Source organism: Caloenas nicobarica, chromosome 2 (genome assembly GCF_036013445.1).
Source record: "Caloenas nicobarica isolate bCalNic1 chromosome 2, bCalNic1.hap1, whole genome shotgun sequence".
NCBI classification, from domain to species: Eukaryota; Metazoa; Chordata; class Aves; order Columbiformes; family Columbidae; genus Caloenas; species Caloenas nicobarica.
Window position 1 is genome coordinate 26,715,487 of NC_088246.1, and position 14,449 is coordinate 26,729,935.

Below are 14,449 nucleotides of genomic sequence, written 5' to 3' on the forward strand. Positions count from 1 at the left end.
GTCAGTGTAAACTAAGAGAAGAGGAGGAAACATCGTCTGTCCCAAATACATTTTATTTCCCCCCCGGTTTCTGAGAGCTTGTCACAGGCAGCATCTGCGATGACTCTGAAAGGACAGGTGTATTCTACCAAAATAACGTACGGCAGAAAACAGAGACACAGGAGGATCTTTAAGATCTATTTTTACGGCAGTAGTTCAGTGTGACTAGCGAGGGACAGGCCCATGCTTGTTTAGATTTCACACCTTTTTAAAAATTCCTCACTGCTGTTAAGTTACAGTGCTGCCAGGTGATTTGTATCGTTTCTACTGCAAGACAGACTGGGAGGAATTCTTGTAACAGAACAGTGGTAATGGAAGAGCTGAAGTGTGTGGCATTTTTATTGTACCTTCTAAACACCTGCAGTAGTGAGTGTGAAGAGCTACGTTAGATGTCAACCCAAGCCGGTGCTGGAGGCTTTGGGTTGAGGCTTTGCCTGCCAGGGTCATCTGCCATTTCCACTGTATGTATAATCAAGCACACAAAGAGCAAAGCTAGCAGAACTGCAGTCAGGATCCTTTTTATAAATGTGTTTTTAATTTCCAGATAACAAAAAAACCCCCACATGGGCAGAAGCGTCTATTATATACTTGCCTCAAATCTCTGAAATGTTGTCATACGAAATTCTCCTTTAATCCCCGAAAGCAGTAATGAAGAAGAAGGATTTTGAATGAAAAGAAAGAGTGGCTTATGTAACTCCTAAGTTAAAACAAGTCTTCCTCTTGGAGCTGTAGTTCCCATATTATGTTCAATACATATCTGTCTCTAGAGTTTTACCTAAATACCTCTGTGAATATTCAAAAATTATACTTTGGCCTCTACATTTTCCTTGTATGACCCTTTTCCCCTCTCATATGGCTATGGCTCTAGCTTTTTCTCAGACCTGATACGCGAACTAGAGAGAACAATCAGCCTCAGTCAATACTCTGATGGGATCATTCACGACCTCAGGCACTACATTAGGATTTGTGAAAACGATGTAAAAGGGATGACTAAGACACGGCAAACCTGCAGCACGGATGTGCCCCTCACCAGATTCCCCGGTATCAACTCTTCATGTTTAGTAGCAGCAATAAACAGCTCCTTCTTCAGAGCTTAACTAGTATTGAAGGGAACTAGAAATTTTGATTTTCTATCAAGTTTTAAAGAATCTGAACAGTGTAACCACATTTGGGAATCTGGCTGTACCTTCATGTTGTAATAGAAAATTATTTATATAAGGAAGTTTCTAACTTAGCTGTACCAGATTCCAGTGTCTCATGCTGAGTCCCAGTGTAGCATTTCTCCTACTTGTTCAATCAATCCCATCCCAAAATTTCCACTGATGTATCAAAAAAAAATCTGGAATTACAATGCCGCAATACTTCACTAGATTTGCAAATGGTTTCCACTGTCCATAGACTGTGTGTGTTTTGACTAGTGATTCCTCTGCACTGGTCACCTAGTAGTTACAATATTTTCTCACTACTGACCTGCACTCTGCTGCTGTGGAATCTGAGTCTGATGTGGCAGGTTCCTACAAAAAAAAAAAAAAATTAATATCTTTAACGCTTCCATATGAAGTCGGAAGTACATTATGCATGAAAGTTCAGTATTTAAACTTCTTTTTTTGCTTATGAGGCAATAATCCATTTTCACTATGCAAATACAGTTGTCAAAAGGTCAGCCAAGTCAATGAAATAAAGAAAATCAGTGTCAAGGGGTAGTTACTATTATTTTACTTGTCAACTAGGTTCAAAGGCTCAGGCTTGGTGAAACGCCAGAGATAACAAGAGTCACCGCAGGTTTCTGGTGTTTGGTTTCTATAAGTGATGAATACAAAAAAGGTGACAGTATTGGCAACTTAATTATTGACTGTGGGATGAATTAATGGTCAGCTAGTTTTTACACATTGGACCAGTTCACTTATCAAGGCAAAGTTACATTTGTGTGTCCTGCTTAAGTGCCTATTTTACAGCTACCAGATAATCAGGTTGTTTTTAGAGAAAGGAATTAGGGATTGGAACGCAGGTGAAGCAGATACACACTCTATGTACAACTCAAGAAAGCCTTTGGTACAGGTTTTGGCACCCCAGTCATAAATAAATGCTATCCTGAATAGAGAAGAAACTGTAAAAGACAGGGTAGAGCACTTCACAGCAGTTGTACAAGGGTTAATTTACACAGCTCTACTTTATAGAGAATTTAGCTTTGGGACAGGGAGAAGAAAACACTCTTCTAGCATGTATCTACATTATGAAGGGAATTCGGGGCAAGCATGTCTAAATTAGGGCCAGGTTAGTGCTGGCACTGGATGGGTATCAGTGGGGCCAGGCAGACCTGCCGGCCACTGAGCTCCCAACTGGAGCCAGTGTCACCGCACAGCGCTGGGAAACAACACCAGGTGCTTCTGTGAGCATCGCAAGACCACGGGCTCCTCAGCCAAACCTTCCTAGGAACGTCATTTCCCTACAGCACCACTGACTTGTCTGAATGAGAACACGTGCAAAGCACTAGATGGGTCTGTCTCGATAGTTTTCATTAAGTTATGGTAAATGAACCTTAAGAAACAGAAATAAGTATTTTCCTGGTTTCTCTCCTGGAGAGAGGCTGGCAACAATGGAAACGGCTGAGAGCTCTGAGCGTTTTCATTGGCAAGTCTGTATTTGTTATCTCTGAAATAGAATATGCTCTTCTGTTCAACGTTAACATTTCAACCACAAACCACGTGTGACAGGAACATGACTAACTACTTACAAAGCCTGGGTTTTCTGGTATCAAACCACCACCAGCCTGGTGGTAGCTTTATACCATGGGTTAAGAGGCAGGGTGTCTAAAATAGAACAGTTTTAATTGATTCTCTGTCAAAAGTAGTTTTTCTCCAAAATATGCAGAAATGTAGCTGCTCCACGCAAAGCTTCTTGCCAAGTCTGCAGACTGAAACCCAGCCACTTCATTTTATAACAGAAGGCCTTTCTTTCTGCTTGAAATGCGAACATCAGAGCAATCTTGAACTAGAGTGACTGCCAATACCTCCATAATAAACACATTTCAGATGACAAGCACAGGAACCCACGGATAAATCGTGCAACACAGCGAGTATTAAAAAAGAAAAGAAAATGTAAATATTTACTGCTGGGTCTGCATCAGCGGCATACTGGTGTTATCGTAGCTGTCAGTGTGAAGGGGCGGCACGATCTCACCAGTAACCGGGTGAAACACGGGAAGCGTTGAAAGGGGCCACGCTATCTCTCTGTTTTTAGACATGTCACGAAGCTCTTTGGTTGATTTCTGGATAGCGCTGTGGTGGACCAACTGGATGCTACGTCAAAGGGAAATAAAACAGTAAATGCATGCTTTAAGTGCTCTATCAAAATTGATAGACTTTTACAGTTATTATTTTTCTTAAAAATGCAAGGATTTTGATGCATGCTACAGACTCTATTGTGCAGCAATTACAGTAAAACTTTACATAGTTAATTTAATAAATATTGCATTTATTTAATTTTTAAGGCAGTAATTATTCCATTAGATTTTGCTGTCTGCATAAGTATTTTTCATAGGATCAAAGACTGTGCAATTTATGTCTAATTTTCCACTTATTTGCTGCAGTTAAAAGTTTTGATTAACTCCTGATTCTTGTGTTAGATTAAAAAAACCCCTCATAGATTAATTTTAAAACCCTCCATACTAGAAGCACTGGATACCTTCCAGGATATTTGTTCTCCTGTCCCCTGCCCTTAAGACAGAGGCTGGGAAGTCCAATAACCAGGAGTATAAATTACATGTTAACATATTTACTCTAACAGAACTATTTTATTTTCAATTGACAGTTGTTAATTTCAAACCCTTTTTATTCTAGTCTTCTATCCCTGCCAAGAATCTGATTTAAAAGCAGCTTTCATATTTATGAATTAAACCATGGATTAGAGAGAATGAAAGAAGATTATGACACACATGTATGAAGCATGACAAGCTACTGAGAATGAAAATTAAATGGTAAAAGAAAAATAACAGGAAAGAAGACACTTACTCTGGTGTTTGCATGTTTCTCTTTTCCCTAAAAACAAAACAAAATTTATGAATTAAATAATAGCATTGATAGTTGGAACATTAAATCTATCTGATGATGAAAATAGTACATGATGTTGAAATGCTGACAAGGTTAATGCTAAACGCAACTTGGCAGCATTTGCAACTGGGCTTATGATGAGGCCTCGATGAACGCACGTATAGAGATGTGATACTGATGACAGACACACACAGACACACACAGAGAAATGAAAATGCAAGTTAAAGAACAAGCTTCTGGCTGAAATAAATTCTGTGACAAAATGAAATTGTAGTTTGTGTAAGAAATGGCAGAAATTACATTACTTGCTGCTTTCCTTTTATGTATTTTTCTTTTATAACGTGTCTAAATTCAGTTCATATCCTCAACCAGATTTATTTTATAAAAGTTAGCATTTTAGAAATTACTTAATATTTTCCTGAATCGACGATCCTTTATTAGCATTTTATTTGTTTGGGGGATTTTTTCGAGCTGTGCGTATGTGGAGATTTTGTGGAGTTTTGTGCATATGTTGAGATTTTTAACCCTTTCAGCTAGAACAATTAGAGGCCCTATATCCATTCTCTTGGAAATTACTCTGTGTGCTTAGATGCGAAATAGCTCAATACTTCAAGCAGATATCTTTTGGCCTGTTTTAAATGTTTTTTAATGAACTGAATGGAATTCTAACAAACAGTCTTCTATGCATTATAACCTTAGCAAAACCTACAGTTACTTGTTAGTGTGTTAAAGTACTCACACTCCTTCCCGTCGGCAGCACATGATGTAGGCAAGTATTAGAAAAAGCACCAGTGCTATTGCCGAGGGCACTGCCAGTGTAATTAGGAAATCCGAGTAATAGTCTCTGCTTTTCAGTGTATCAGAAGGTGGCTTGTATTCTCCACTGTCAGGTAATATCCCCTCTCCACGAATCACTTCCTGAAAGGTGGAAACTTGTTTTGTATTGTCAACCTGATACCCAGGAAAAAAAAAAAAGAAGAAGAAAAAAAAAGACAATTATATCACAAAGTAACAGTGTGTAAAAACTAGGCAGTAACCAGCCACAGCATATAAAAGAATGCCTATTACACATTTGACAAATTCTATACAATTTCATCCAATACATTTTTTAACTCATAAAACCTTACATTTCGTTGAAAGCTTCTGCTTTGCCACATTACCACATTATTACTTTATTATGTGCCTACCAGAGAGACTATGTTTTTTACAGATTAATTTTAGGGATATCTCACACAAATAGTATTTCAGCAAAAAATTCAGTAAACATTTTTATTGCAAACTAATTATTTGACACTGATTTCTTTTTGATTAATTAATCCATTTCCTACTCGTCTTCCTACATAACAATACTGCCCTCTCTTGTACAGAGGTGGTAGAGGAAGAGTGGAGTACCTATGGATTTTCTTTCTCCTTCCTATTGAGCTTTGCATCCAGCGCTCGAAGCAGCAGGAGCCATGAAGGGAGCTGCTGGGGATGGAGCTCTCGTGCCTCCTCCTACCCCACGCAGGAAGCCCTGGACATGAGATGTGCCTTTAGGTGATCAGAGACAGAGTTCCAAGGTTTCTTCTACCTCCTAATTCAACTAACCTCCAGAAGGCTGCATTCCTGGTCACAAGGATTTTTTTTTTTAAATGTCTGTATCTAATGTTTCTAAAAATTCAACTTTTTTTTTGCTACTGACTTTCATATTGCATTTAACTTGCCTTTCCCACATGATTTTTCAATTTTCTGCCTTCATTTTCCTGTTATCTTCAGTTAGATAGTACTTTTAAATTTTATCAGTGTTAGTTTTAAAACTCTCTCCAGATCATTAATGAAAATTATATTTGCCTACATTCTTGACCTTTTGCCTGACACTGTTCCTTGAGAAACCTTGCAACTGACGGTCATTTCTTTATAATTTATATTTTAAGTCATAAAATGGTGTATTAAAACTTACGCAATGGATGAACAGGTTTTCATGGAATGCTAGAAATAATGTTTTGTTGAGCGTCAAATGCATATGTGTAAGTGCAAGATAGTTTGATAAAAATTAATTTATGTATTCTCCACTCATTAATTCCACAGTATCTTTTATGTCAGGTACACCAGGTTGCATCTGGCTGCTTAGCTGACTCTCCGACCCTAAGCAAAGCACAAAAAATCCTTATGCACTTATTGATGTGACTGGCAGAAGCCCATACACAAGCTATCAGCAGCGTTAAGAGGAAGCACGTATTATGTTGTCCCCCTTTTCAGAATTTGGCACCCACAAACTTAAATTGACTCTTTCATTCACATGCTAACCATCATCGTCACCTCATAAAACATGGGAGGGAGAGGAGATGATGGTTTTATTTCCACTCCCTGGTCTGTGCTGTGGTTAGAGAAACGGAGCTCAGCTCCCTCCCAGCCCCTGGATCTGGGGGCTCCTGCCCCTCGCTTGCCCGGTGAAGCACAGACCGTGATCAGACCGGGGGGAGCTGGGCTCCCTTTTCCCTTCGATGCATCAGGCTACAGCACGCAGCAGCAACGCTGTTGGCAACAGCAAACACCCCTAAGACTGTTTAAATTCGGTTATCGTGGTGTGCTGCCCAAACAAGCGCTGAGAAGGCTGCCTCATAGGCTGCTGCAGAAAATTAACACTTCTCTTGGAGCCCATTCCTGTGACACATCCCAGGGTGGTCGCTGCTTTTCTCAGAACAGCACGATGCTGCTCCACCAGTAGTTGATGAACCACTATCAGGCGTTTATTTTTTTTTTTTTCTGGAGAAGTGCTCCTCACCAGCTGCTCTTCATTCGATGTGGGTACTGTTGATTATTTTCACATTAGTGCACTGTTCCTCTGCTGCTCCCTTTGAAATTCACCCTGTTTTCTAAGGCCATTCCTCCAATTTCTCAAGACCTCTCTGAATTTTATCCTGACCTTCAATGCACCTGCAGATACTTGCAGTTTCATGGGGACTGCAAATTTAATTTAATAAGCACATTCCACCACCCAGCTTATTAATGAAGAATGGCAAGGAATTATTAATAATTCTGCTATGATTATGGCTATCCAACCAGCTCTCCACTAGGTCCTAGCTTCCCCTAGGCCATGTTCCTGAGCTTGCCTATGAGAAAGTATCAAAAAACCTTACCAAAAATAAATGACATCTGCTGCAGCACCTGTTTTACTTCTTTCTTGCAGAAGGAAATAAAAGACTTGAAATAGTTTGTTCTTGACAAAGGCTGACTTCTGCTGTTTTTCAGGTGCTGCCAAGTATTGCTGTGTACACATGTACCTTTTGCAATTTGTCAACAGAAAGCCAATAAAGAGTAAACAATCTCAAAATTCTTTTGAAAACAAGTATTTTCCAGCTTTCTAACAGATCTCCTAATTTATAGTGTATAGAAAGAAAGGGTTGGAAGTTATCTAATTGATTTTGTCTGTGAATACCTTTTCTCATATTCAATACATTTTTTACCTTGTACCAAAGCTTTTCATACCTCCCTTTCTGCTTCCTCTTGGGTAATTTCTGAAGCCTCTCAACAGTCACCTAAGTTTATGTTATGTACCTTCACCATCTTTGTTCAAATTTATCTGCAACGTTCTCTTCCAATACTGTATCATTTCTAGTTTTTCCTTACCAGAACTGAACAAAAATAACCTTTAAAAGCCTCTTTGGGAATTACACTCCTTCTATGGCAAGTAGTCTAGCATTCGGTTATCATTTTTCTTGTATTCAACTGATAAGAATGTTCTAATTTATTTTTGTTTCATTAGTCAACACTGTTTTCTTTTATTTTTCATTTTTAACAGGAAATATGTTTTAGATAATTTTCAGAAAGATTTTTTTAACAGCATAGCATTTAACAGCAACAGCATTTAACTGGTCAGTGCTGTAGACTCAATATTTGAGAAAACATATATTTATATATAGACACATACTTTTTAGGAAAGGAAGTATAACTAGCAGTGTTAGCACACTGAATTAATGAACTACACCTACCTAAATAATTCTCTCATTACTTTTAGTTCTGTAAATCCTAGAGTTCTCTGGCCATTTATATAAATCACCACTAGTCAAATATGGTGGTTTCACTGGTGCTCACATTTACTAGAGCTTATTCTACATAGCTAAATCCTTTCACAATTTGTGTCTTCTAGATGGAAAACAATGTCAATCAGTCATGATAAAGTGGAATTTGGCAGAGTTCTCTGGCCAGGCTGGCAAAACTCTTACCTCAATCATGTCTGGCATAAAATATTGTACTCCTATAAACATCATTTTTATGCAATAATAAAATAACTCACCAGAGAGATTTTACACCAGTCAATATGGAATTGAGTCCGAAATTTTTTATCACAGGTTATAACAGGCTCCATTTCTTGACTGCATCTCAGCTGATTTTGTGGGTTTTCCACTTCTCGTAAGCACGAAGAGAATGGAACATCTGCTCCAACCATAACGTAGACACTGCAGAAAGAGATCAGTGACAGACTGTCAGGAAACCTCTCACAAATCCCCAGGGGACAGCGACGTACTCTCCAAACGTTATTATTGTTCGTGGTAACATTCAGCTGTGCTTTAAAGACTAAAATTACTTTTTTCAATTATTTTTCTTGACAATATGCTTTATCTAAGCATATGAATAACAGACTGAATTCAAAATTATTTTTCTAGCTACTTCTTATAACGTACTCTGGTTTGCTGCATAATGTAAATGTTTGCTTACCATCAGCTGTCAATTGCTATGAAGTCGAAGAGCTCCAAGAGTAGGTTCCTCATGTAAGCAAATCAGTACTACTGTTGAAAATCGCATTGCAATAGCGTAATTTTATCTTAAGTAAAACTTCAGTCTTTAAGATTATTTTTAAAGAGTTTCTTCCCATGTTTTCAAATGAAATTCACAAGGCTTAGTTATTTCTAAACCTAATACTAACATGAACCTGCCAAAGCCTCCAGCTTCTTAAAGATTCCATACTGTAGCTGTGTACTGCCAATGACATTTGCAGAATACTGAAAGCTGAATGTAAACTTAATACTTCATTTAGTATTACAGTACAGAAGAGCAACTGAGCTAAATGTATTATTCATTTTCATATTCAAATACGTAGAATGCTGCTGGAAAATATAGTCAGCTGCAACAAGTAATAATGTGTCAATGGATCACGAAACAGAAATTAGGTCCTGGTTGATATTTGGTATATTAGGTATTAGCTAAATAAACGTTTCAAATGTGGCCACTTAGTATTAAGTGGCTCTGTTATTACTCTGATTAGTATAGAAGTCACTTTCATTCTTTAGATGTGCTCAGAAACTCCAGATGCACAAAAGGGCTCTGAAACAGCAATATTTTGTACACACGTCACAGGTTTTGAACCCTCGGCCCTTTCTTCAATATTATTTAACCCTAAAATATCTAAAAATATCTAAAAATAACCAGGTGTCTTTATTGTTGGCAGGGAAAAGCACTACCACAACTGTATTTTGAAAAGACTAAGTCCTTATTAGTTTCTAAGTGAAGTATCATATTTCAGAGCAGAATTTATGGTTATGAATCACAACTGGAAAGAAAGAGTGCATTCCTGCAGTCTACACTCAATAACCTAAATTCCCCAGATACTTCAGCTTATCACTTTCACTAATTTCACTAAGTGAGAGTACAGCTACAGATGACACTGTTATATGTTAAACGCTCTTGGAAATCCAAGTGTCTTTGTAACCTATGATCTATCTCACCTTGTTTCAAAATTTCATGGTTTTGGAATTGGGAACTATTAAATACTTGAAAATCATGCTAAATGACTGCTCAGAAGTAAGATTGGCATTATAAAATCAGCGTATTTACTACCAACTCTTTTATAGTTAATGGAGTTTATTAGTATTGCTTGCATTTTAAAATCAATATATAGGAACTGCTGCCCATTGAAATGGCATCTAGCACAATAAACCCATCGTATAACAGGGGTTTGGAACATCAGTAAACTTTTCATACCTAATTCCAAAATATAAAAGAGTAATTGCAAATTTCTAGAAAACCTGAAAAAATATTAAGCTTTTTAGCAACAAAACAAGTAAAGCAAAAACATGCGAGTGACACACGTGCTTACCCTTCCTTCATGTCATTAATGGGAAGCGGAACCCTCCCTCCCCGGTCGAGGGCTGAAGTAATGTTGATAGCGTTCAAGCGTTCTGGCTGCCACACATTCTTCACTGCTCCCAGAAAGTCGCCAAGAACTTCACTTGCCAACATTTCCTCTACATTCATATTCCTTATGAAGAACTCCGCTTGGTACGGTAAAGGAAAATCTATTTGTGATGAAAAAGGAAGAGTTTTGCCTTAAATAAAGGCTCCATAACAAAGAATTTGAAGTCATGATTAATGTAATACCCCTTTAAGATCGATACACCTTTCCAAAAATCTTGTATTTGAACTAGGTCATTTTGAACCTAATGTGATTATGTTTAATTAAATAGTTAGTACCATTAGCTGTTATTAATAATTAAGCTGAAAACCATTGGCTATTTATAAAACAACTGGGAGATGAAGAAGCAGACTGGAGTAAGAGAGTCTTAGCTGGTAAATCTTCATTAAACACATAAAATTACATTCATGTTAATTTGGGGGTCAAAACTGATCTACAGTGACAATGGATTCCAACCTGCCATACTCCAGATTGTAAATACATACATATAATTAAAAGAATTAATTTTAAGGACACAAACATCCATATATGCCATAATCTGTTGTTTTCGGAATCCACCTATACAATTGTTCTCTGCATAAAGAACACGCAGAACTAAGAAAAATGAACAACATGCAGAAACAGAGTAAAATCCTCCAGGTAAGGTCCATTTGAAAAGACGGGAAAAAAATTCAAATTAATTTTTTTAAAAAGGCAAACAGAACTTTTTCTTGTGAATGAGGAATAACAGTCCTACCTGATACAAACAATCTGGATAAAAATAACAAATTGCATCAAAAGAGGGAAAATTCTCTTACTTCCCTTTTGTGCCCCTGCACTTGGCTTGAACACCAGACAACTATTTTAACATATTTTTTTAAATTTTGATTTTAAAAGAACAGGAGCCCATAATATGGTTTTGCTTATTCAGTTCAAAACACAAGAAGCTCTTTTCTGTACATACCTTCTGCTGACATTATATTAATGATCAAATTATGCCTTGCTGTCTCAAAGGTACGCCTGTTGTATGCGGTGATCTGGAGTGAAAAGACGTGATTGCAAAACAACAATGCAAATATGAAAATCGGGTAAATAAACCATCAAAGAAAACAAAATTGATAATTTAGAAATACTTCTCACCTTTTAAATGCCTTGCCTCTTTATTTTGAAAAGTATGAACATTCATTCATTCATTAATATACAGTTCGAAAGGTAAGGTTGATTTCTTTGATGCAGTACGCTACCTTCAGGTCAGGATACCAGAATTTTCTCGACCAGTCGATAGCCAAATACAATTATCCAAGGGATACGTGTGAAAATAATATATTTTGGCCCAGATAAAAGTGTTCTGCCATACATGTGTATTCTTTGTTTCCTGCTGTCTTTGAGTTAGGAACCACCATACACAAAGACCAGTTTCTCCATTTGCCTGCCCACTCTCCAACCCCACTCCATCAATACTGGAAGATCTACATTCATTGATGGCTCTGAGGGAACCAACCAAGAGAGAGATATTTAAAGGAGCGTCGGGATCCCAGCGATTCTAATCTTTGGGGCTGGGGTTTAGTTTTAGTGGTAGCCCCAGTGAAGTCACACTCTATGAATGGATTCACAAGCATTGCTCCAACACAAGTAATCTAAAAAAATAACTGGAATCTGTAACTGTAGGAGAACTGCAAACTAGTAGGTAGATATAACATTGATGACTTATTTTTGGAAACTTATGCCTTCGTAATCAAATTACCTAAGGATACCAATCGTATAGTTTAAATGTATAGGATGCCTGAAATGCTCACAAGTGGCTGCTCCTCAGAGGTGACTGTAACCTAGTAAATTGTACTACAATTAAGTGCTCATTCATAGGAAATACAGAATGAGGCTGGATATCAGCATAATTATGTATAAATTTTGCTACTTTTTTTTTTCCCTGAAAAGCGAGAATATTTCATGAAACAAACTGAAAAATACAAACTTTTTTCCTTATTTTAAACTTCAGTTCATTCATTTCAGGGGTGAAGGAGAGGCAGAGGAGTGGCAATAGTGACAAATACATTGCTTCTCATCAACCAGCTACAAAGCGCTGTGACATTGATTATTAAATAAACAAAAGAAACAGATGTTGCATTTCTTTTAAGGACTTTAAATGAAAAGGAAAATTGCCCTGGAATATCTTCTGCAGGTTTAAGTGTAGAGGGAAAAGCTTACCTGACACAATTACATCTTACATAATGTAACAATTCCACTATAAAATTAATAGAATATGCAACCGCTCCTCTCAGATGGCACTGGGAAGTGGATCAAATGCAATTTGACCTCCTCACGTACTATAGAATTAATTCAAAAGCCACATCTGCGAGTGGGACTGCAAGGAATTAAATTGTATTGTAGGCAAGATTTAGTTCAATACAGGCTTGGGGTCATGCTTGGAATGGAGGTCTTGATATAGATCCTAGTATCTAAAAGCATGTGCCATTTAAAAAAGGGCAATTTTAAATAATGGTTTCCTCTACAGAAAGCTAAGCAGAGTCTGCAAATACTTCTGCACATTATTAATTTTACAGATATGATGAGTCCTGCTGAAATCAAAACTGAATCACGTATATAAAACTAAGCATGGGAGAAATTATCTACAGTATAACTGAACATTTAGAGATGTCATCCTTGAGGCAGAAAAATTGTATCAAATGCAATTTAGAAAAAAAAAAACAACAACTCATCAAGAATTTAAGACAAATGTACTGCTGAAGCAGCAAAATGGCTGGAGCAAGTCAATGAGCAGATTTCTCCTTAAGACTGTGAATGAGCACACAGTGTCCGATTCAGTCTGCTGTCTGTGACATACATGGCAGAATACACAGTCCTTTTTACCTTTCAATCACTGCTCAATGAATAACTAGTGCTTTTGAACATTTGCATAGCTAATTGTCAAAGATAAAGTAGCGGGTTTTGTCATTGTTAAACTTATAAGAACAGAATTAAATACATGCAAGGGTTAATTAAATTAAAATCTATCAATAAACATGAATAATGAACCAGGGAATATTTGATGAAAGACAATTTAATTTGAAAAATAAAACCAAAACCGGTTTATTGACTGAACACTATATTTTCCAGTGGGGAAAAGTCTGGCGCATATTTAGTGTTGAATATAACAAAGTTCAGAATTCATCTTTCTTCCAGTACAGTAGTTTACAAAGCTTTTTTTGCCCTGCATTTTGAATAAAACTTTAATATATTCATAATTTACTGAAATGAAATGCCTCTTAGAAAAATGAAGGGCAAGAATCAAAAGGTATTGTATCTAGGAATATTAAGCTTAAGTGGTTATTCCTTTTTACTAATTATACCTTAAAACATGAAATGTCACACAACTTGGCTTTTTCTCAAAAGAGGATATAATGGTACCTAAGACTAAATATTAATATTACAAGTTCCCATCTTATAATATTTTCATTATTATTGTAATTAACTTTTCAAAAATAAAAGGCAATACTCGTTGACAGTTCTGAATCTTATATTCTAAAACAAAACACATATTTTCAAACTTTTGAAAGAAAATACCTCAATGATGGTTGGTTTGCCCACATTTTCTACAGTCGGTGAGCCATACAGCACCCCATCACTGTATGGTGTCCTTTGTATATAGCGTAGCCATCCCGGTCTGTCAGGGTAACCCATTAAATTGGTATTAAATGTTATAGGATCATTACTTATTTCACCTGAATAAGAAAAACTGTATTAGAATATTTACAAGAAAATTTTATATGCTTTGATTTTGATGTTTCCTCTAGAAAGTCTTGTTCTGACTTCCAGTTATGTTTGCAAAACATTTCCAAAAAGAAAAACAAAAATTGCTAACCTTTACCATGCCAGATATATGTGAACTCTTACTTAGCACTTGTAAGTATTAAGAAATTAATATCTGAAAAGTGTAAACCAATTGCAGAGATGAATGTACTGGTATGGCTCATGCTCATTAACTAGTAGGTCTGACTTTTAGAGCTTAATTCCACCTAGAATTGAAGCATCTAACCTCCTCACTGACAAAAGCACAAAGGTCTCAGTCCTGTAATTCCCCAAAACCTTTATTTTATTCATGTTTTTGATAATGGCTCCAGAAACCAAATGTACCTGGGAGGGCTTACTGTGAAGAGTGGCAGTGTAACCATTAATGCCCGAAAGCTTCTGTTAGCATCAGGACAGACATACA

General features: G+C 36.9%; 1 protein-coding gene across 2 annotated transcripts in view; it reads right to left on the reverse strand.

The window, feature by feature from the left end:
- Positions 1 to 14,449, reverse strand: part of SGCE (sarcoglycan epsilon) — a 34,029-nt gene that overhangs the window by 2,751 nt on the left and 16,829 nt on the right. For both annotated transcript variants that reach the window (XM_065627448.1, XM_065627449.1), the window contains 8 exons: positions 13,801 to 13,958; positions 11,204 to 11,276; positions 10,165 to 10,363; positions 8,365 to 8,527; positions 4,828 to 5,039; positions 4,050 to 4,076; positions 3,150 to 3,338; positions 1,510 to 1,553 (listed from right to left, as the gene is read on the reverse strand). In XM_065627448.1, the coding sequence (XP_065483520.1) occupies positions 1,510 to 1,553; positions 3,150 to 3,338; positions 4,050 to 4,076; positions 4,828 to 5,039; positions 8,365 to 8,527; positions 10,165 to 10,363; positions 11,204 to 11,276; positions 13,801 to 13,958 (1,065 nt within the window). The remainder of the gene's footprint in view (positions 1 to 1,509; positions 1,554 to 3,149; positions 3,339 to 4,049; positions 4,077 to 4,827; positions 5,040 to 8,364; positions 8,528 to 10,164; positions 10,364 to 11,203; positions 11,277 to 13,800; positions 13,959 to 14,449) is intronic.